Source organism: Colius striatus, chromosome 1 (genome assembly GCF_028858725.1).
Source record: "Colius striatus isolate bColStr4 chromosome 1, bColStr4.1.hap1, whole genome shotgun sequence".
NCBI classification, from domain to species: Eukaryota; Metazoa; Chordata; class Aves; order Coliiformes; family Coliidae; genus Colius; species Colius striatus.
Window position 1 is genome coordinate 95,250,140 of NC_084759.1, and position 24,718 is coordinate 95,274,857.

At 34.4% G+C, this 24,718-nt stretch overlaps 1 protein-coding gene across 4 annotated transcripts in view; it reads right to left on the reverse strand.

Moving 5' to 3' along the window:
* The window catches only part of ITSN1 (intersectin 1), a 139,587-nt gene that overhangs the window by 62,502 nt on the left and 52,367 nt on the right, over window positions 1-24,718 (reverse strand). For all 4 annotated transcript variants that reach the window (XM_062001429.1, XM_062001421.1, XM_062001413.1 and 1 more), the window contains 8 exons: window positions 23,748-23,885; window positions 22,695-22,810; window positions 18,952-19,214; window positions 17,998-18,147; window positions 17,683-17,823; window positions 12,271-12,358; window positions 11,957-12,096; window positions 2,703-2,827 (listed from right to left, as the gene is read on the reverse strand). In XM_062001429.1, the coding sequence (XP_061857413.1) occupies window positions 2,703-2,827; window positions 11,957-12,096; window positions 12,271-12,358; window positions 17,683-17,823; window positions 17,998-18,147; window positions 18,952-19,214; window positions 22,695-22,810; window positions 23,748-23,885 (1,161 nt within the window). The remainder of the gene's footprint in view (window positions 1-2,702; window positions 2,828-11,956; window positions 12,097-12,270; window positions 12,359-17,682; window positions 17,824-17,997; window positions 18,148-18,951; window positions 19,215-22,694; window positions 22,811-23,747; window positions 23,886-24,718) is intronic.

Genomic DNA, 24,718 nt, shown 5'->3' on the forward strand with positions numbered 1-24,718 from the left:
GCTAAACAAGTCCTTCCTCTCCAACAGAGGGTCAGGCCAGAGAAGAATAAAAATTCTCAGCTAGAAACAATTTGCACAAGTAAAGATAACTCAAAAGGGCTATAACTGATGCAGTCTGTTTTACACTGTTCCATGAGCTATTCCACTTTCTTCAGTTCATACTTAGAAAATTAATGACAAAACACATGTCAACAAGCTGGTGATTACAGACTTGGCCAACTATATAGAACATATTTTGTCCAAGAACAACATGAATTTCTGGCCAAAAACTGTGTGGAAAAAAAAAAATAACGTCTTAAGGGGAAAATTCCACTTTCCAAACAGCAGGTTGTCACCAGAGGGCAAAAATCTCTATCACTGTAAGTTTTGAGTTAACAAGAATATTTTCTAAGAGATGTTAAGGTAGTCAATATTTGTTTAAGATGGTTGTTACTAACTTATAGGCTCAAAAAAAAAAATCTTTGGCAGTTGATGATAGTATTTCAATGTTCCACTTCACTATATCATGAATAGAGGTTAAGACACCAGTGTGAAGGATATATCACTTTCTCCTCCATGAAATACTACCACATTTTTCTGCCTTCAGTGTAAAGTCATCTAACAGGTTGATATATCCACTATTTTGCCAATCTCCTGTTTTTAATCACTGAATTTGTCCTTTGTATGTATACTTGCAAAGGTTTCATTACCTTACTGAGTAGTTTTGTTACAACATTGAAGCTTCACAACAGAGACATACAGAGCTCAATTTTCTTTTGACTTGAGTGGTGTATTACTTGGTAAGTTTAGTCAGATAGGCTCTAAATGGGAAATCGAGTTTTTAATTGTATTTCTAGTAGAGTGATTAAGTCTTCCCAAGTTTGTTTGAACTGTTGGAGTGAGAAAAGCAGTCAAATGTATATCGTGGGGGGATGTGGGATATGTGAGATTTCTTTTGCTTCCGTAGAGGCTGCAGAATTTTCTTCTTCAATTGTAATGGAAGCTAATATAAGAAGTTGAAGACAAGGAAGGGAATAAAAAGAAACAGAGGAGCTAAAGAAACACAAGACTAGGTGTGGAAATTGCAGCTTGGGCTTCAGAACAGAAAACATGACATTCTGCTCTTTTCTTTACTTCAAGACTCCCGATGTGTTAATTATTGTGTAACATGATCTCTAATCTGGGATTTACTTACACTTATTTTTACTCTTTTAATTTCTTTTTCTCTCTCAGGAACTACATAATGCTACTCAAGACAGTTCCAATCCCAGAGACCACCAGTAAGTACTATTAATTTTACTCAAGTGTGAGAGTGTTTCCCCCACTCTGAACAATCATACAAAGTCTCCACAGAATTAGCCTTAAGATAATGAAGACTAATTATCCTTAAGAAGTTTTCAGAAAGACCTCTACCATCCCCAAATATTCATGTCTGTATCTTTGTTTGCTCAATGACTTTACTTGCACAATTCGGTGCATAATTACCAACAAAAAGACAGTAAAGACGGTTCTCAGTACAAAGTGATTGTGGTTAGATCTCCGATTACTCTTTCCTTCTTTTCTTTCACTAGAGCTATTAAAAGGCAGTATAATTCCATAATCATTATAGGGCACTATCCAGGTTAAAAGTATTAATCATTTACCTCATTCATTTTGGTGTTTGCTAGAAATCAGAAAAGACTGGCAGATAACACATTATGAAGTATACCAATTAAGATTATTTCAAAGCTTGAATATTTGGGCAGTATGATGTTCTGAATTACCAGTAATACCTGAATGTTCAACTAGCATGAAAAGTCAGAAATGAAGTTTTCCATGTCAGAAGTTCTTCCTTTTTAAAAATTTTTACATATTTTAAAAAAATCTGTTTTTCTGGAAAGAATTGGAGTATTTAATTTCATTCTGTGAAAGTGAATATTTTTATTGTTGTTATACTTCCAGTAACTCAGCAGCCTTATTGTCTTCAAGGAAAGTTCCAACATAATTATCATATATAGTGTAGCTATTACCTTGTGACGGAGTTGTTTCCTTAGGAAGTATCTGAAGTTGATCTTTAAGGCTTGTAAAGGCATAGGTGTTATGTAAATGATTTGAGAATGATATAAACTTAATGGCTGTCTACACATAAGACTTATGCTTAAAAACACAGTTTTCACCAAGAACTTGTTTTGGTTTTGTCCAAAATGTAAAAATTAACTTGACTCACCAAGTAAGTCCTCCCAGGTGTTTGTTTTCATCTCTTGATCAACATCTGTCTACAGTTAGAGTATTAAACGTTCATAATTGTTAAATCAAACAGCTACTGATAAATGATGTCAGAAGAGAATTGGTTGCTAGCCCATATGCCATTCATTTCACATAAATATACGTAGAAAACAAATTTCCAAGTGTGTAAACGAAAAACATAGCTCTGTATTTTATGTTAGTATAAGAACTAGAGCTGGTTAGATACGCTGTTCTAGAACCTCTCTAGGTCTAGAAGAACACTACACATTTAAATAACAATGCTGAAATCTGTATGTATCACTGACATTTAAGAGTCACAGACTGATGTGGAAGCTTATCTCCACTGCTCCAAGTCTTCGGTATTCTTAGCATATAATTATAGATTGTTTGAGAATGGATTATGCTCCTGGGACATCAAAGTTTATTTTACTTGTTTGTAAAATGCTTTGCACTCTAATACCTCTATAGAAAGGGTTAAAACCAGAGCAGTTTGTTACCTTTGAGCTTCTCTTTGCTTTTCCAGCTCTACTGTCTTCCTTTCTTGTTCCTTCTGTTTTAGCTTCTCAGCTTCCAAGTTTTTCTGCTTCTGTAGTTGCTGTTTGTTATGTATTTCTCGCAGCTCCTAGAGAAAAAAAAAATGTGTAAACAGAAACTATATAAATCATAGATAATGGCCCTGTGTGTTTCATTGTGAAGTTACAAAACTTGCAAATGGTTGGATATCTCTGTTCAAACATACGGTATTGCCAGATGCAGTGGCAGACACTTAAGGTAGATTTCAGAGATTTCACTTACTGTTTCCCCATTTTTATTCATGTAGCCCAAGATGTTAAAGGGTTAAGAAACAAGAAAGCTTTTTTAAAATGGGAGTCTAAAAACATGAGAAAAGTTTGACAAAGCTTAATCTGAGTCACTTGTATTTTGTTTGCTGGTTTGCGAAATCATTTATTAATTTCCATACAAAAATCTGCCCTCTGAGCTATTCAAAATAGCAACTGTTCCAGCTCATTGGTTGTATTTTGAAATCAATAGTGATTTACTGAAGAATCTCCAGAATTGTGTTACAGCTGGGAGACTGAACTCTTTAAGCAATGTCTTTGGGATGAATCGTGGCACAAAGATTATTCATCCATATGCAAGTCAGTTTTATTCTAATTAATTGGAAAGATATTGCCTGAAACATTTATAATATAAATAATAATAATAAAACCATAATCTTTTCCGCATTAATACCTATTAATACAAATTTTATCTGGAATCTCTTTGCATAACCTACAATTTTGTGTCTGAACATCTCAGTATTAAAAGTAAGAAAAAGGATAACTTTACACTATGACAACTGAAATTTTTCACTGAAAATAGTTCACTTTTCATTAAAACATACTTTTTTTAGAAGATAGTATAGACAAAAATATGCAGAAAAAGTTTGTAGAAGGGAAATTGTTTCTAAATTTTTATCTTAGTAATGTCTACTTTTATTGAATTATGTTACGATTTATATCATGCAGGTTTATTTAGTTCTTGTATCCTTAAAGGCTTTATCTCAATTCATTCAGGGATAGTCTACAAGACAGTCAGATGAGGACTTCATGACTACCTTCATACAGTGATCAAAATGTTGAAAATTGTGCAAGTGCTAAAAAATCCCTCAAACCAAAACCTAAATATCAAGTGATTCAAAGGGTCAAAGTTAGAAAAGTTTCAGGAAGTCAATTTCCCAAGATTATTAGTAAATTCTTAGCTGTAGCTTCAGGAAAATTGAAAGTTAATACTTGTTTACTTACAGACTATACTTGCAATCTAAAATTTGCAGTTAGTGAAAGTAATACATGCATTACTACTGAATGACTGCACATTGCAACATCAAATTTTAAGACATCAAAACAACTACATTATGAAGAGCACATCACCTTTGCAAGGCAGTAAAATCACTTTGATACATGACGAAAGTTTTAAAAAATAGTTATGTTGAACTTGTGTCCTAGCTCTCAGTCTTATTTCATTAATGATCCTCAATTTTAAATTCAATTAAAGCTAACAATTTAACATCATTAAAGAGATAAATCTGTTCCTGTGCAAGTTTTAATTAAAAGTCCGCTGAAGTCATGAAACTCCCTGAAATACAAGAGATAATTTGGGCAATACCATATTTTATGATTATTGTTATTTTCTATAGCCATATTAAAGCTTAGTAAATAGTTAGGATCTAGAATGGATATTACATAATAGAAAAGAAACTACTCTTGCAAAATCATGAGAATTAATCCTACAAGATATTGCCTTTGGGAAAATTTTTGAGCCCTGAACGTCCAAGGTTATAAACATGCATGCATAGTCTTATTTTGGGATAAAGAAAAGGGCTACTAAAAAGGAAATATATTAGCAATAGCGAACATAATGGGGGTTTAGAAGCTGGCCCATAAAGAATAATGAGAAAATAAAGGGATTGAGACTTTGCAGAGAACACACAGTTCGTCAACTGCACCTGAAGACAGGGGTGGCTTCTACTCAGACCATAAATTTCTGAGACTGACTAGAGTGAGCAGACATTTCCAATAAGTGCACGTTATTAATTCAGCTTCTTTGATGTTATTACACTTTTAATATATTCAGGTAAAAGAGATTTGACCCTTATTTCAAATTAACTTATCTGAGAGAATCACAGTCCTCATTGTCTCTACATGATCATCTGAACCTTTATTTCCGTTAAAAAATATGTACAAGTGCAACCTTAAGAAGATTAGTAGTAGAATGATTTGCAAGCATTCGTCTGAAAGGACATAGATTAGAGAATGGCACAGTTGAAAGCAGTTTCCACCTGGCTAGGAGAATTATAAATTTTTGTAGACTGCAGAAATCCATAAGACTACCTACCTACAAAGCTCTTGAAGCTCAAAATACTACTTTGTGAAGCAGCAAATATCTGGACTAGTATTTATGATTTTTAACAATTTGTTTCTCTTTTCTAGGTAAAGTGACTGCTGTCCTAAGCATAGGTTTCTGACTCCTATGTTTAATTTGGCTTTAGCAAAAGCTTCTATTCAGAAACCCTTTGGGGTTCTACTTGCTCTAACTTTCCTTCACATTTATGTCCCCTCCTGTTCTTTAACTTCATACGCCAAGAAGCTCAAGATTCTGAGTCCAGGCAGATGGCAACTCCTCTTAGTATTGAATAGAGAGATCTGGGATAGTCACGTGTTTTTAATAAGGTAACACTGAAAATAATCTATTGTTACTTGCAAAATTTTAAGCAATTTAGACAACAGCATTTTCCAGGTTTGTTTTTCATTTCCCCTTTGCATCTTAATCCTAAACTCTGGTGTTTGAGCAGTTAAATAGTAATAATCACCGGGCAAAGAAAGAAGAATTAAAATTCTTAAACAGTATGAAGGCTATCATAACTAAACAAACAAAAATTTATAAATCTCAAAAGCTTAAAGTGAGACAACCCAGATGCAAGCATCTGAGTTCAGCTTAACTTTTTAATAAGAAATTCGTAAACTAGAAAGAACAATTCAGTTCATCTATATGTGCAGAACCAGGAGGAATCTACATCGAATTCAGAGTACTGGTGTTTTGCCTTCTTCAGAAAAGCCTCCTGAATTTGCAAATATATAAACACAATATACAACTTACAAGACATCTGTGCACAATACATTTTTTACCTCCACTAGATGTCCATCTACAAGGCAAGCCCAAACTTTATTTTTTAATTATAGTTTGGATACATAAGTTTATCTTAGCACTGCTAGAAAACTGGGGAAGTTGTAGCTATGAGCCATGCCTCCATGTCAGTTGGAAGCAAGTAGCTTCTCATACTGACTACATATGGTAGGATCAGTGTCATACTAACTACATATGGTAGGATCAGCAACTTCTGGCTGCATCACATCAGTTAAGTGCTGCTGACAACTCTGATCCAAAAAATTATTTTGTTTGCTTATTTTATCATTTTATTTATATGCTCACCTAAGTTAGGATCTCAAGATACACTTTAATAATTAAGTGTTCTATAAAGATTTTAACACATTATTACATTATCTGTAAGAGATAAAAAAAAACGTAACCTAGTTTATACTCCTAGCACTGGATGGTGTATTTTTTGAGATTCAAAAATGCAATGCATATTCTTCTCTGCATTAGCTAAGAGGAAAAAAAGATTTGATCGATATGTTACGCAACAGATGGATGCTCTCTTGCTTTGCCAAGTATCAGTGCAAGGGTGTGGAAGAATCAGAATTCCCCACAGTGCTATAGGACATCAGTTGAACAAAACTATAGTAACACTTCAACAGTCAACAGAACGAAACATTTGTCAGCTGCATATTCAGCACAATCCTACACTCATCTTTTACAGACACAAGCAACTTAAAAGTTGTACATTTACAAATCATATATTATAACTCCAAAGACATAACAATGCTTTGCTTCTTTCTGGTGTGCAGGACAAGGCATGTCTTACTTAAAAGCAGAGAGAAATTGCTACCTTTCAATTTAATCCACAAACAGACTAACAAGTATAACTTTGAGATGCTATGATAGCCACATTTAGGTACCCACATAATACTGGATATGAATTAAAATATGAATTTCATACAGTAGAGTAATATTCACTATGTACAGACAAGTCATAGTGCTATGAAAACCTTAACAATAGAAATGTAGTGATTTAAGCTCAAATTTTGCCTTTTGACAGAAAGAAAACAGAATTTGGGATTATAGCATGAGATTTCTATCAAATCTTCTCCCCATGAGATACACCAGAGCATATGAAAGAACCCTACAGTTTTGTGCTCATTGAGGCTTTCCCACAACACTACTCTTCTACTCCTTTCCCCAGCTCCCAAAGCACCTGTTTTGTCTTTGACAGAGACAGTTCTTCCTTTCACCCCATATTAAAGCTATGGGGGATCTGATAAAGGGAATGTATTGACATCTTTCTTATACCTGGAATCACAAATCACAGTGCTGTGTAGGAATACTTAACATAAAAGTGCTTTCAATTTAAAAAATCTGAATATCATGACTAAAATAGACATTTCACTTAAAATCTTCATGTTTCAGATAAGCGAAAGATAAAAACAACTAACTAGCACCTTGCCCAAGTTGCAACTCAAGGCACACACCTCATCTAGGCCATAAGAATTAAATAAAAAATCGAATTATAAACTCTTCTCTTTGGTTATGTTTTAGTGCTAGCATCTCTTATTAAATACTAACTTAGTTAAACACTGCACACTCATCTGTTTATGGTAAAGTGAAGCACATAACTGGAGAAGGTTCATCACTCAGATTGAGATAGTTGTGTACTGCCTGAGTATGGCATGGAGACCTTTAGAAAGGAGTCTAAGTAGTTGACGCAGCCCAGGAGAACTGCCAGGCACTGCAGCATTGCATCTTCCATTGCCACTGACTGGAAGAAAGAAATGCTCAAATGTAAACAGGCATTCATATGCAAGACTTGTCCAGTGCACACTGACTAGACAGGGACTCACAACAACTGGAACATGACACAAAGTGTAAGACATTTTTAAGAACTCCACTCTACTTGTTCATCACTTTTTCCAGGCACTGAGAATAACTTCTCATTAAGACTCAGCTATTTCAAAAATACTCATTTATTAGTTATCTTCTCCTGGGCAGTAACACAGATAAGCTCTACATGCTTGATTCTTTTATGCTATATGAAATGATTATGTAGTCTTTGGAAACAAGAATCATAATAAAAATTATTCTTGCTTTATTTGATAGTAATGACTGATCTTTGTAACAGTCATGGTTTAAATGTACATTCACACTGAATGTAGAAAGAATTTGTAAAGCCAAATTACAGCAGGACTATACCTGGACAAACAGGAAACCTAATATAGAACCTTCTATTCTATTCTATCAAATTATTTCATAAAGTAGAGAAAATAAACAAATCTCTAGCTATATTTTACTAATATCTGTATTAATTTTAGTTATTAGATTTGTAGGCTAAGATTTTTGAAGAGCAATGGAAGTTAGACTCCTTCAATTCAGGACACAAAGTAGCCCAACTTTCAACCCTGTTACAAACTCAGTCATTTACTCTATAACCAAATACAGCACAATTCACAAGACTACTATCTGATAAAATCCTCAAATTTCATTTAAAGGATATCAGACCGGCCACAGGCTAAGTTACCTATTTCTTTGCCAAATAAATACTAACAGTTTCCTGAAACTATCTAGTTCTGCCTAAAGACGCTGAATAGAGATATTTGAAACCACATATTTTGAAATATCAATAACATTTTATACTCCAGTAAGTTTTTAAAAAGAACCTGAATTCTATGAACATTTCCAAAACAAAAGTAACTGAAGTACTTAAGCTCCAAAGGACTAATCAGAAGATAAGTAATTCAGTTGTTTTGGACGTATGACAAAAGATCCAGTGAAAAAAAATGTTTTGTTTATCTCCCTGGTCACTCATATATGCTATAAAGACATGAAGCAAAGATGAGATAATTTAACACTTAAGTATTCTCTTTCTCCAGAACATAAAAACTATATTATGGAGAAAAGTGCAGTGCAATCCACTGTATACTACTATGGTGTTAACAAGTTGACACATAACCTAAAATATATTGGAGTATTAGGTAAACCATATGGGCCCATCAAAGAAAAGGCACACTAGATAGTAGTTAAATTGATCATTTTATCTTCTACTATTGCAGTATATTTCTGTCTTTGTATCAGTAGGTCAAGTGTAACCTATTTCATGAGAATGAATCAGAAATGAAGTTTTGCAAAATTTAAGGCTATATTCACATAGGTGATAATGCAATCAATATTCATAGCCAATAAGGAAAAAAATCTCAATAATGATGACAAAATGTAATAATTTAATGTTGCTGTCAACTTTGCTGCCTCTTAAGCATCTCATCAAAACTAATTTTGCACATGCCTTGTATTCAAGAGAGCAGAAGCTTACATATTTGACATTTTGGTTCCATTATCTATGAAATTAAGTATTTTAACTAAGTGAAGACATGTATTAGTCCCTCTCCCTGTATAAGAAATAAGAAAAAAAAATGCTCTAAGATGGTATATACCTAAAGAGTATTTAGATATGCTTTTTTCTCCTGGTAGTTTGCTAACAGTACTGTATCATTCTACTTCTCCTGCAGAAGCTAGGTATATTACCCAAGACGACAAGCACTAGTGCATCTCCATCACTTGTCAGAGAACAAGAGGTGCACAAGACAGTGTCAACTGCTGTGCTGCCATCCTAACAGCCCCACATCAAATGTGCATCTCTCAGTGTACTTCAGTACTGCATAGAGAAGCACGGAGAGCAGATCGTTGTTATACAAGCCTATCAGTTTTAAACCTACAAGATACTTTAGAATCAGACTTGAGGAGAAACAGTTTAAAATTTATCTAATAAAAACACATTTTCTAAAGAAACATTTCTGCATTTCCCATCCCTTAGTTTACAAGACAAGAAGTCTTTTATTATATTTAGACCTCTGACGTGGTGAAATCTTGGATGCATTATTTGCAATGGTTTGACATTTAAATGTATTATACAGTTGACTGATATTTTTACAAATTGGAAGGTACTATAGCACCAAATGAGTATGCTGTTTTAATGTACCTAGTTACTAATAAGCAAACAAAAGTTATTCTGTTAATTGTGGAAGCTATTAATTTGCCAATTACTTAAAATCCATTTTCCATTTCAAATGTAAGTCATCTTTCCAGCAGTAGTTCCTAAAAGTTGTCACAGATTTTTAATTAGGTAAAAATATCTGAGAAATACACAAGTTCCTAGGCTACTTTGTTAAGAGCAATATTACTACCTGAGAGACAGGTGTGTTCTGCCTTGATTTAATAATGGAACTTCCACCTCACACAAGCCCTAATATAAAAATGAGTCTCAGGAAAGATTTCACTAGCTTTGTGTTTAAAGTCTCACACGCAAGGAGTTCTGAGAGTTCTCTCCACAAGAACAATCACTGCTTCGCACACAGCATCTTCTAAGCAGTTTCTCTGGCACTAGTAGTAATACAATTGTTTGTGGACTCAGCATGGAAAAGGCTTATGTCCTTCCATAGATAAGCAATAGTACAACTGTCCCTCAAACTCGTCTATTGCAATGAAGCAAAGAAAGCTGAAGCAAGGCAAAAATACCAACATACAGCATAAAAAGTGGTCATCCTATTAAGCATTGCTTCTACACGTTATCCTCAAGCCAGAGAAAGCTTACTTAAGTCTTCCCAAAGAACTGTCTACATAACTAACTTTCAGCACTTAAAGTGATAACTCTAAATACTAAGATTTAAACCAAGATGATGAATCAATGTCTTTGTTTAATGTGCATCTTCAGTTTTTAATTATTGTTAGTTTATTTGTTAAGTTATTTGTTAAGTCAAGCCTTTCTATCTTTAAAGCGCTTAAGTTTGGTTTGGGTTTGGTTTTTTGCTGTTGCCACAAGATTAAGATTATTTATGTCTCTGCCCATTTATATATTTAGGTCATTTATGATCAAACTGAATGCTGACATTAATTTTAGAATTAATATCCTTCTATGCAAAACACTTCAAAAGGACTCCATTCAAAAAAGCAAAAAATCAGGACATGCTAAGATGTGTCCAAAAGGCATGCACATATATAGCTATATTAAAAAATAAATAAATAAGGTAAACCATTCTGTTTTCTTTTAAACTAAATTGCACACATTTTGTCTTGCACCTTTTCTGACTCTGCAGAGGTTTTCCCCTTTCTACCTCCCTGTCTAAGATAATGAGGTTCATCTTTGAACTGACATTCAAACAGGTAGTGCTATGGTTTACAACTTTTGATTTTTCCTATAATTATGAATAACATTGTTATTAAAACAAGGTATGTGTTGCTTAATTTTCTATCCTAGAGCATGTAGTGTATTCATACTTGATCTAATTTCAAAACAACTACAGAAATGTTAACATATTTATCATAATGCTTTACCTTCTAAATAACTGTAGTAAAAATGATTATACCTTGCAAGAAATTGAGTATTTTTCTAGCCAGCTCTCAGGAGAAACCATCAGTTGAACTAGCAGATGAAGTACTTAAAGATTAGAATAATTTATGAAAAAAAAGAATGCTATAAAAGTTTGTAACTAAAGACTGATTTATAACTTCCCTCCAAAGAATACTTCCTCTACTGCAATTTCTGTCATTTTCTTGTGCAGAAATAAACAAAAATCACACAGTTTTAACAAAAGACTGATCAATAAAGCATGAAATCACAAACAATAGACAACTACATTCAGGAACGAGCATGAGTTTGTGAACGGAAGATAAAAATTCTGAATGTCAGTAGAAAATTAAAAAAAGAGACTTAAAAGTCTCTTTTTTAAGGATTTAATTTTTAAGTACTGATTCCAGTAGATTTGCTGTACAGTCTTGCATTTTTCCCATGCAAAAGGCAATTTTGTATTTGTAATCATGGACCTGGAATCAGAGCTCAAATTTATTCTTAAATAGCTTATGCAAATCCCTGACTCAATACCTGCATTTGGATGCCATGTGGTATTTACTTAAAAAAAAAACCAAAAAAACCCCCAAAACAACAACAACAAATCCCTAAATAACAACAAGTCCTCAAAAAATAATTTGAGAATGTTTCCAAAACTGAGTTTCTAAATCAGTCATTCTACTTCCATATTTTTTTCTATAATCAAGCTCAAAAATAATTAACTGAACATTTAGAAGAAAGGGTTAAAAAGTCAAAGATTACCTTCAGTTGATTATTGAAAATATCAATTTCCTGAAGTTTAGATCTGGTTTCCTTTTCTACTTCATCTAGCTGGTCTCGAAGCTGCTGACGGGCTAGTTCCTTGGCTTCTAAGGCTCTTTTGATAGTAAGAAGAGAATCTCCTGTTTTTAAACGTATTGTCAAGTAAGTATTTTCTTACATGGAGTATTTTAGGTCATAGAAAGCAACATATTTCAATATGAATCTTGCAACACAAAAAATGAAATTAATTACAGAGTACACTGTGCGATGTAGTATCATGTCCCACAAAAACTTAGGTACAAAAACACACTCACTGTGCAAACTGTTCTGTTGAACTTGCTTTAGCTGATCATTAAGCAATTGCTTTTCTGGAATCAATCTTCCAAGCATCTGCTGAGACTCCTGAATAAAGGGCAATGAGGAGAGAGAAAATAAGAAAAGAAACAGAGGAAAAGATGAGGGAGGGATAAGTATAGCCATAAGATCTCTCATTTTCATTTCTTTTGAAATTACTTTTTCTGCCACTAAATTATGAATTACTGTTATTATCTAAACGCTATCTGTGTGGTACTACCACTCAGTTCTCTGTTGATACAAAAAATTGTGCATATCAAATGTACGTATATTACTTGAGAATTAATACTACTTGAATATGTAACTTGACTTGGAATTATTTGAAATCTAAGCCAAAAAGACAAGGATAGAGTTCAGCAAATGTTAACACGAACACTTATTAACCATTTAATTTTAATAAATTAATATTAGCTTTGATCAGGAATAGAAAGACAAATATTTATAGTTTATTTAAAGATAAAATAATGGAATTAACTTTAAAAGAATATATTATGGCCAAAAGGTATACAACACAAGCTCTCTGAGAGAACATTTGAGTCCTCAATCTCTCAGTTTAGCACTCTTGAAAGAGGATTATGATCTCTTTCCAGTCCAACACACAGTCATAATGTGGTACAGGAGACCCTGAAGATGAGAAATTCTTCCTTTGATGGATCTATACATACACACACATACACATATATATATGTATAAAATCGTTGTCATTCTGGAGGATGAAGTGCTACTTCATACACCTTTCAGAAGCCTTGACCTCCAATTCCAAGTTGTCAAAACATATTATAGAAGCATGAGGTGAAACAGCTTCTTCTATAAAAACTGCCTGAGTTTCAACATCCCCTCTTTGAGATAAACTAAGTGATTTATTTCAGCAGTTGTCCTGAGGTGCAGGCTTTAGAGGAACAACAATCTGACAATTTCAACTTGTCATGAAGGATTGCAAATGACATCATACGATTCTAAGAATAAATGTCACCTAATCACTTAATACCAGACAGAGTCCCATGAAAAGTTTTTTAGTTTTTGTTACAAGAATGCGAGGCTGCCTGTACTGACGTGACTTAGCAGTTGTCCCACTTTACTCATGGCAGTCTTTGATTGGGCCTCTGCAGCAAAGAGCTCGGATCTCATGGTTACGTAAGGACTGCAGACTGCAATCCTTTTGTGTTCCAGAAAACATACTTACATGGCACAGCAGAGTTAAGGAATTTATAAATCCACAAAGCATCAAAATTAAGATAAACTATGCATTTGCCTATTGGGTGTTATATGTCTCCCTCACTGTTCAGCTACACTGACTACAGCATCAGCAGATCCTTTCTTACCCTTCAAGGATATCATGAAGACCAGATACTCCCATCATGGGACTATTACTCCCTATATAGAACCAAAGGAGAAACAGCAATGTATCATGCAACAGTTTCCAAATCATGTGCCTGAGGAGACCTGCCTCCATCCCAACAATCACCAGATTTCCATATTCTTAAACTATATGCAAACACTGCCCTTTGTGTTCATGCTTTTCCTTCCACTATATCCTCCTCCCAATATCTGTCTGCTCCATGCCATAGTTTGAGATAAAAACATAAACAGCATTATTAAATTAGTATAGCACACAGACATTGTGGAAATTATTTTTTCAAGTAGTATAATCGAAGAAAGGTGGCCTCTAGTAAACTAAATGTGTTGATGGTTGAACTTCAAGAGAAAGATAAAGGAAATCACCTTTCAAGACACAAAGCTATCAAAATGGTATCATTCCAATTCAAGAAACATTTAGATAAGCCAAATAGCAGAATGGATGTCAAAATAAAACAAGATTTATGCAAAAACTGTAATTCTTCAAGCATAAAAAAGTAACATACAACATACCACAATTATTTCAGTGTGGAATGCAACCCTAACCTTAGTTGTTTATTTTTAAAGCCCAGAATACTTCTAAACTCCAGACTACTCAATCTTAATACACAGAATACTTTGGAGAGTATTTAAGGACAGAGAATACCAAGGCATCATGAATGTCAAGTTCTTCTTTCTGAAATCACATCTATGTAATAAGCATCTACTCTAAGAGAATCCACTGCATGATTTCCCTCATCCTCTAGTTCTATTGAAGAAACAGATGTAAGAAAATTAATGGTGTTACTAACATTGAAGTTTCATGCAAGATGACATTTGTAAAATCAGAATAGTGTCCCGTAGAGCACTAGAAGGCAAACAAACCAATGAAAAAACAGTGCCTGTCAATCTAATGAGAGAAAGTTCTCTTCTGCTCCTATATCCTGAGCAAGACAGTGAGGAACTGAGATGTTACTATATGTATTAAATCTCTGTCACATACTATGCTTCCAGTGCTTCAGAGGAAAGTCTAATTACTTGGGAACCAAAGCATTCATCAAGGAGATAATGCTTACTCCCTGTAAGTAACTAGCAGAAGTCCCGTAGACAGTATAAACATGACTGAGAATTATACATTTGAGCTGTTTAGAATGTGGGATCCTTTCAAACATCGCTGGAAATATCACTCTATCAGATACCACAGATTTATATAACTAGCACAAGTTTTCATTACCTGAGTTTAATTGTTATACAATTGCTTCCACAAGTTTAATCAAACTCAATCATGAAACTAATTAATAGGTTGAAGAATAATTACTCCTTTGAATCAACTCATCTTTCCATAGCAAGTGTCATTTGTATTAAACTAAAACATTTCCATGTCAAGACATGTCAAGACACTCTAGAAAGATAATTGACAATATTGACTATTTAATCTATTGGGGAATTTAGAGGGTCAAAATCTCCTTTTAAAACAAGTAATTTACTACTTTACTCTTTACTCGTCTGATAAAATTTGGCCTTTTCTACTAAGTAGTGACACTTCTTTTTGGGATCACAATTGTGATAAACCTCTCAAGCGACACTAATTGAAATATTAGTGGTTGAGATCAATGATCACCTGGGAGAAGGTCACACCACAAAGCCACAGCTATTGCTGTCAACCTAAAAATAAAATACAACTCAAAACCCAAAATCCCACAAAACCGCTGCCAAGAAATGCAAGCATGATATTCATTACAGAAGCGCTCTTAAACTCATTGTAAACAAAGTAATTCAGACAGTGAAGAGACATTAACTAAACTGCTGGATACATATAATCTAGTATCAATTGCAATGAACAGCGATGGTTAAAAATCACTACAAATATAGCGGTGATTCCAAAACAAGAGCAAATTGTAGACAACTGTGCAAAATTCACTGTACTTCACCAGATGTTTCAATAAAAATTTCAGAGCAGCGTCAAAATGATGAAGACCAAAAAAAAAAGCCATCTGCTTATTACCCAATCGCAATGGTCAAATATAGCACAAACTAAATGTTCAAAAGGTGAAGAATCCCTCTGCCTTCCTTAACTTTTCTTTTGATGGTGACATAGTTAGAAACAATGCATAAAAGCTGCAGCTAAGGGAAAAGTGACATCTACAATCAGCCAAGAATATGAATAAAAAAGTATTAATCAGTTTAAAAAGGACACTACCTCTTGTCTATTTAGTGCTTATTAAAAAGCTACATAACCACATCTGCTTATAGACAGTTTATGTTTCTCGTTAACTGTTTCTCAATCAGGTTGGTTTCACTTTTTTTTCTTCTCTTTGCACCTTCCATTTATTACACCTTGCTGTGGAAGTTCATTCCAACTTCCTGACAGTAATAAAATTTTCCTCACTCTTTTTATGATGCTTGTTAGAATGGGAGACTATCACAACTGTAACACTTTGGTCTTTACTACAATGTTGATGACTCACCACTTTTCTAATGTAACATATCATTTTTTCCTTCTTAAATTTGTTGCAGTATGACAAAAGCAAAAAGATGGCTTCTGTAATCAGAAAATATAAAGTAACAGATGCTAAAAATTACCAAGTTAACAGAAATGACATGTGAAAGTAGGATAAGAATGCCATTCATTTTTTTAAAATAGTATCTATCTATCAATAGCTATACAGCTGCTTAGTTTCTTCTGAAGCAAGCTGCAGTACCTTAGACCACTTCTGGGGTAAGCCTTTGGAACGGAAGGCCTAGAGGGAAATTCAGGTGGTTGTTGCTGTTACATGGAGATTAGCTGCATACTTAAGTAGTCTTTAACTCACTGAAGTAACCAGGGTCTTTCTCATGCATTTTATGAGCACAGTCAGTTTTTTGTCTCTTTGATCCAGTACTGCCAATTTATTTGATGAACTTGATACAGAGCTGTTTGTCTTCATTTTCTGCTGCCAATATAGGATCATTACATTAAAGAAAGATGAGTGGTCTCAAGCCTAACTGTGGCAATTGTTTGTGTCATGAGAGTCCCCTAAGAGCATTTCTTGTTTGTACTAAGTGGACACAAACACTATACAAGAATATGATCCCTAAATTACACTTTTTATGACAGCTTGCTGCCAAAAGAAAGATGACTTGTGAAAGGTGTAATGATGTACACAAAGCTTCAATAGAAATGTAAGACATTTTAAGGAAGAAGGGAAAAAATGGCAAACAAATTCTCATATATAAAACGAAAATCTGAACTTTCAAGTTCTGACTTTTTAAAAATCCATATACCAAGTTAATCATGCTTAGAAACTTGAAATGGAACAGTAAGATTAAGCTATAAGAGAAGTTTTACACCTAAGCCCTTATAATGTGTGAGACTATGTAGCAGTAGAATTCCCCTGAGAGTCCCCACTAATGACAGGAATTAATTTCGAGCAAGACAAAATATCTAACAAAGAGAAAAAAAAAATCTCTAAATCAAATACTACGACTCACCTAGAAACTGAGAAATTACAAAAATATTCTTTCACTACAGGCAGATATCTACTAAATTCCATTTTAATTTGACTGAGAAGTCAAGATAGAGAAGTAAGAAAGACAAATAACAGGGTTAGACCAAGAACTAACTCGTCTAAACTGGTAATTGCAATTTTGAAAGCCATTATTTTTTAATTCAAAAGAAAGCATCATCAACAAGCCACTTCAGTGAAGTCTTTCAGCACACAAAGGAGCAATCAGTGCCAACAAAAATGCATTTCAAAATTCCTTTCTCCTCATCTCCCCAAACTCTTTCACATCTTCAGTCAAAAAAATTTATCTACTGCCCTCCACAAGACGATTCAAGGAGAACAAAGATATAACCACAGACACACTTTCAAGTGTAAGAAGCAATTCCTAGATATGTCTGAAGAACATTTACAAGAACGACAAATTATCTACAACAATTTCTTATGTACAAGGAACAGCACATCATATATTGGGTCAAGTTTGCTTCAGATATTGATGCAGTTGAGGAGGTCTAAATGAAAGGCTAAAAACAAAATTAGAGAATGTTTTCTCACCTGTAGCTGCTGTTGCAAATGTGTGATTTCTGCAATTCTCAGTTCTCTAGATTTATTTGTACTTTCGATTTCTTGTCTTTGGGTAGACAGTCGACATCTGATATCCTGAAGCTTTCCCTCCAACTGATTTTTTTTATCATTCTTTCGAAAAAAGAAAAAAAAAAAATCTCTTTTTTTATCAGTGATTTGTTGTGTAACTCCAGATCTAAAAAGTACTTCTGTTCAATGTTTAAAAGTTGAAATCATAGCAAATAACACAGCCATATCACAGTCACTACTGTGCTTGTGTGTTTTATCTGCAATGCGATCACTTACCAGAGCTTCCAGCTCAAATTCTAGTGTCTTCTTCTTTGCCTTCAGAACAACTATGTCCTCTTGTTCTTTGTTTCTTTGATTTAGTAGTTCTTGTCGACGATTACGTTCCCACTCAAGTTGCCGTTGCCTCTCAAGTTCCCGTTTTGCAGCCTGTAGGATTTTTTTTTAATTTAAAAAGATATGAAAAATCTATTTTGAGAAACTATTCTAATCACTGATATTCATATTCTAACATGCAGTTAAAACGCTAACATAAAAACATTGATAAACTGTGGACTAAACACATGCTTCTATTTAAGTACAAAAACTGCTGAATTGTTTAAATGCTCATTTGGAGCACTGGGGAAATGGGGCTTCCCTGTATAGCAGATAGGTGACTAAACTGAATTTTACTGCATTTTAATCCCAAGATTCAATTTGCTGATTTAATAAGTTGTTTCACATCAATACTTCAAGAACTCTCCAGGATAGCACCAAATATCTTTTCCAACCTCCAACATTATGCAGTTTTGCAAAGAACAGTCAGATGCCACTGCACTGAATGCATCATTATTTGGCCACGTGAGATAATGTGAGCTTTTTAAGTTAATCAGTATGTGTTTTCTTTATTAAATTAACTCATTACAGGAAAATCGTAAATGCCACCAATACCCACAAGGTTTTCTTCATTCATTCAAGTACCTCATTATATCAAATAAATTAGTAATTATTCTTATTTTTAAAGAAGACAGAGGTTAGGAGCACATTGTCCTGGATCTAAACGCCTCATTGATTCAATTTCCATGAAAAATAAAGAGACAGCCAACCCTTACCTTCAAAAACTCAGAAATTTAAGCTTTCTTTAATTGTTTGCATACTAAAAACGACAGCAAAATATTTAGTGTACATACCACATTTTGTTCTTAAACACAGCTGCCAGTCACATAACTACCTTTCTTTTAGTCAGTTCCTTACCTCTCTTCTTTCTATTTCTTTCCTCCTTTCCTCTTCTCTCTGCCGCTCCAATTCCCGTTGTTTTTCCAACTGTTTCTCTAGCTCCAGTTGTCTTTTACGCTCTTGCTCCTGCCGCTCACGTTCTTTCCTTTCCTGCTCTGCCCGTTCCAGCTGTGCTAGACGCTCTTGTTCTTTGCGTTGCTGTTCCAGGAGAGCCTGCCTCCGTTTTTCAAGTTCTAGATTGCCACGTTCAAAGTTCTCCCGTTTTTTATCTTCAAATGTAACTTGAGTATGCGGAAACACGAGGTAAAGGAGAGTTATATCCTGCTACTGATTTGGAAAAAAAACCAAATCTGTGTATGCTGAAGCGAAGTGAAGCAACCTTCCAACAGTACTAGATGCAGCTCTCAACTACTGATAATTTATCTCTGCAAGTAACTCATTAGCATTCATATTGTAGATCCCCTTAAACTCATATCCTTAGGAAATCAAGGTGCAAATTTTGGTTCCCATTCCTCAGGCATCTAGGTTTCTCTACAAAGCCCAACAAGTGGATGTAATGTAGACAAATCATTCACCAGCTAATCCCCTCTGAGGACAAATGAGCTGGAGCTCCATTATACATTTGAGAATAGTACAAGAGTCAACACTTAAATTACTACATGTCAAAAAATTCAGCTGATGATATTACCAAAAAGCCATCGTGCAAATTACCACAATATATTTACGCTTGATATGATTCTATGATATTCTCATAAGATTACTCATTAATGTCAGGAAAATAAATGGCTTGCTTAATTTCTTGAACTGCTCAACTCAGGATGACTGGATTCCTGAAGATTCACATCCTCATCACTTATTGTACTAAAAGAACGACCTCAGTTCCAACACAGGTTCCCTGCCATTCTTGTGCAATAACAGGGATTGTCCTTCCCCTGTTCTACATTCCTGGGCCTCTTCCTCACAGTTGATCCAGATCATTCATTCGAAACCTTCTGTTTCTTTTCAAACCCTCAATGTCCCATTCCCATACCCTACATTCTATATTTCCCTCCTTGCATACCCAACGAGTACACTTTTGGCATACAAATCCAGTCAAGACATAGCATACATTACTTCAAAGTGTGCATACACTAACAGTTTGACACACTGGCCTGACATCTGTTGAAACGGTTGATTTCTTTTTTTTTTTTAACTAAATTTGGGCACTTTTCCTATTGCCAATCACTAAATTTCAAAAAAGTTGAAAAAATTGAACCACTTTGATGTCTGTCAAGTTGTTTAAAATTAGTCATGAATTTCAATGAATAGTGAAGTACAGACTGATAAAGAATGTGACTGTAATTCCCACTGATGGAAGAAATAAAGAAAAAAGGAGGGAAAAAAAATTATGTCAAGAAAGTCAGTTAAAATGAATAGGTAAAAAGGCAAAATGCAAGTAGCACAGACATTAAGATACTATGTTCAAGGGTAAGAAAACACACACTACTAAGAAACATTGGGTTCTAAAGTTGCTGCCCAACAAGCTAGTATGTTTACCCAGCAAATCAAGGTAATTACCAGAGATAACAAAACAAAACACATCCAGAGTACGAAAACAGAAGAGTACAACTTCTATCAAAATAAATAAGTAGCTACTGGCTTGTGTTACTATGTTTGAAGGAAAGCTTCTAAAGTGTTATAGGAGCATACAATAAAAACTCTTTCAAATATCTAAAAAAAAAATTTACACCACCTAGTCAGATTTAGCAAAGCCAATGAAGCAGCAAGATGACATTCACTATTATAAGTGATCTTTACAGTGAAAAATCTATACCTCAAATACAGCAAAAGCCTTATACACGTTAATTCTTTAACTGAAAGCAGATGGCTTTAAAAGAATAAAGTAAAAAAAAAATCAAGAGTAACAGGTTGTCAAACCTAGACAATGCTAATTCACAGCTCAAATACAAAATTGACTAACTATTAGTTGTGCTGTGCAATCTATTCTTTAATCACCATCAGTTCTGTAAGACTAGAAGATGACAAGCACAACATCAGTCTTTAAGAAAAGAGAGTATAATGATCCTGAAAGCCAGACAAGTCAGTCTACTTCAACACTGGGCAAAGTAGCAGAGGCTACTATAGACAGTTAGTTAGTATAAATGACTGAATATGATACCACAGGAAAAACAATGCAGGAAAGAGCTGCCTCTGAAGTCTAACAGATCCAATTGTATCAACAATCAAGTCTGAAAGGAAGATTGGGTCAACAGAAGAATACTTGTGTGATTTCGAGTCTAATAGAGAAACAAAGCCAAGGCCGTGGTTGACCTTCTTGACATTACAACCTGCATAACAAAATCCTCTGATCTGAGAGACACAAGACTTAAAAGAGCCAATACAGGAGAGTCACATCTCACCTGTGACCAAATGTTTCATCTTGAGACCTCAGTGAGGTCTGCTTCAGCTGTCCCTGCTATCTCCTTTCATCTTCCTACAGCCACAAATCACCCAGCTGACTGCCTGCAGCAGTTAGTTACAAAATGCAAACCAAAGACAAAAGTTGTATCTGAATTGCTCACATGTACATCTCCTGAACTAATCTGGTATGGAAAGAGACAGAAGCTCCTTGTAGGATCTAACAAACAGTTCAAAGATTAGAATTAAGTGGTGAAATACATTATCACCTTTCACAATGACAGATTTTCAGTAACTTCCTTCAAAGATCTCTACTAGCAATTGTGCTGTTCAGTGTGCAACAATGATCTGGAAGAGATTGAAAAGTAACAAGAAAGTTTTTGCAGATGATGCCAGATAGTCTTGATATCAAAATAAAAACCTGACTGCGAAGAGCTTTAGAAGAATCGCACAAAACTGAGTGATCTGGGAAGATCCCTGAAGAAGCCAAGGAAAGCCAAACATTAATGAATACAGAGTAGTGTACATGAATTAAAATCATCCTAACTCAACACACACACTCATGAGATCTGAAATGGTTAACAGATTTGTGAAAGGATGTTGGCATTATTGTGGACAGTCTTCTAAAACATCAACTCAGATCTAAGCTGTGATCAAAGAAGCAATATAGTGTTAGGAATCAATTCTTTAAATTAAAAAATAATTTAGAACAAAAATAGAAGCATTATTATTGCACTGTATAAATTTGTCACGCTGCTACATCTTCAACTGTGTGACATTCTGGTCATCGTAGATTAAAACAGATCAAAAGTAAAGAAAGCACTAAGAAGAGTAAGGGGATGATCAGAAGGGTTAAGATGTTTTCTATTATTTAGTCATTTATCATTTAGGAGGTTTTCTACCTTTCACCCTTTCCCACTCCCCCTTTCCTTTTTTTTCATTTTTTTTCCAAAAGTAGAGCTGCTAAAGCTTGTATTATAAAATTACATTGTTACAGCAGGCCTCTGTACGTATATTGTGATCTTTTCAAGAGTGCCTAAGCCAAATTACACTCCAAGTCAGAACACGGACATAGTAAAAAGTTTTCATTGTAGTCCTATAATATGTCTGCAAAGTTCTGCCTCTGTGGAGAGTGGATAAGTTAAATAGTCTGAATATTGTTCATATCTCCATTGTCACCAGCATGAAAGATCATGCAATGACCAGGAATTTGATGGACAAAGAAATGTCTTGGTCATGCCTTTGACATGTCACAAACTGATTTGTAAAGAAAAGTTTTCTTAATAAGCCTTTACAATCTCACAGCATATAACCTGATAATCTCATAAAAACACACAAGATGTTACCTATTTTTGCTTGCTCACCTGGCAATTTCTTTTCCAGTTGCTGCTGTTCTTCTTCTAATGCTGGTTCTTCTGGTAACCTTTGGTCTACAGATACTGAACTTACAGCAGATATGCCACTACCAGAGCGTACTCTTCTGTCAATAAAATGATAATTGCAAGTTGCTTAAAAGAATCTATGCCCACCAAATTTATTTATGATTTAATGATGAAATTGTCAATTAAATGTAATGATGTCATGTTTAACAATATTTAATGCTTGCTCACTGTTGTCTAGAGGACTTTACTCAATCATTGCCATTAGGATAAGAGTATCCTCTCCGGGTCCCAACAGCACACATTGGTGACTTGTGAAACCTAGTTTAAAGCACCATACAACCTACAGATATGTTCTTTGCTGTCCCCAAGAGCTCTTATTTGTCACCAGCCTGAAGCTGGAAAAGTGCTGATTTAAATCATAGCAAAAGTTGCAAAGACTGAGGAAGAGTTCACTATAGTCAAGCTAAAAACAAGACCTCACACGGAATACACAACAAAACTCTAATCTTCAGGATACTTTAAAGAACATGAAGTTATGATTGTATGCAAACATTTCTTTCCATTGCTGTTACTGTCTTCCCACCCATTTCTCCAAAAAAAGATGTGAAATAGAGAAGCAGAAGTAATGACTCACCACTATTATTCACAGATATAACTGCATAAAAAGATATCTGAATTTACTACAGTGTAAATTCATAGCATGTTTTGAATTCCAGTACATCTCACGTGAAGCTTGAACTATAACACTTTAAATATATATGGCCAGATTGAGTAAGTTTTGGAAGGTATGTTAACATAAACATTGCTCAAAACTGTATTCTTACACAGAATTCTTGCTACTTGCAGCATCCAGTACTTGCAATAACACGAAAAAGTTAAACAAGCATTTCGTAACGAGAAGGCACTCTGTGCCATATAAACGGTACAAAAAGGAGAGGGGCTACTTTTCAATCTCTTGTACTTTGCACTCACAGGACAGCTTTCCCAAATTAAATAAAAAATTAGGAGCAAGATCCCAGAATCACAAACAGTTACCTAAATGAAGGTGGAATATACTCCGGAGGCAGTACAGGTGGCAGCGGCTGACCAGACATAGCTACATCAATTAAGTGCATAGCCAGAATAAACTCTTCAGCTGTAAGCTTTCCATCTTGATCAATATCAGAAAGATTCCTTTTTAAAGGGAAGGTACAAAGTAAGTAAATTCATAAATACTAAAAACCACCGTTAAAAAGCATAATTGTAACATATTCAGTTAAAAATTAGTTCAATCTTTCACTATTTTTTCACATTGCTTTATTTCTTCAAAACAAATAAAAAGCAAAACCCAAATGCTTCACTATTTCCCATGTTTCTCATGCACGACAACAAAAGCTGAAAAATAAATTCCTTATCTCAACAGACTTGGCAGTCTTGAAAGTCAAAAATAAAAAGAGTTATGTTTAGAACTCCTGGAGTATGCTGACATCATTCTGCAGCCCACATAACCTACTTAAATACTAGCATCAAGCAGAGTATTTTTTGGTTAATCATCTGCTGTATGATTGGGTTGATTTTTTTTTCCTTATAGTAGCTTTGTTAGGAAACAGAGAAGGAGAGAATGCTGTTCAAGATGTAACAAAAATGAAAACAAAAAATATAACATAACAAAAATGTTTAGCAAGGAAAGCAAATGCAATTGAACCACCATGTTAGAACAACAACACAGTCAACATCCTCATGCAAAAGTCAGATGTATTAGTGAGTTTAGAATTATTTCCAAGCAGAGATTTATACAGAAAGTTAACTAGAAATTACTTTCCATTTGACAATAAGAATGTAACAAGCTTCAGCAAATAAGAAGTCGAAAGGAAAAAGAGAAGCTGTGACAAATTCTTTTAAAATCCACTATTTTAAATGTAACTCCATCCCTTTGGAAATAAGCCCTTAGAAACTCACATAAAAGGCAGATATGTCCCAAAGAAACCATGGTTCTGTATTAAACTTCCTTTTGCACTACCTGTGCA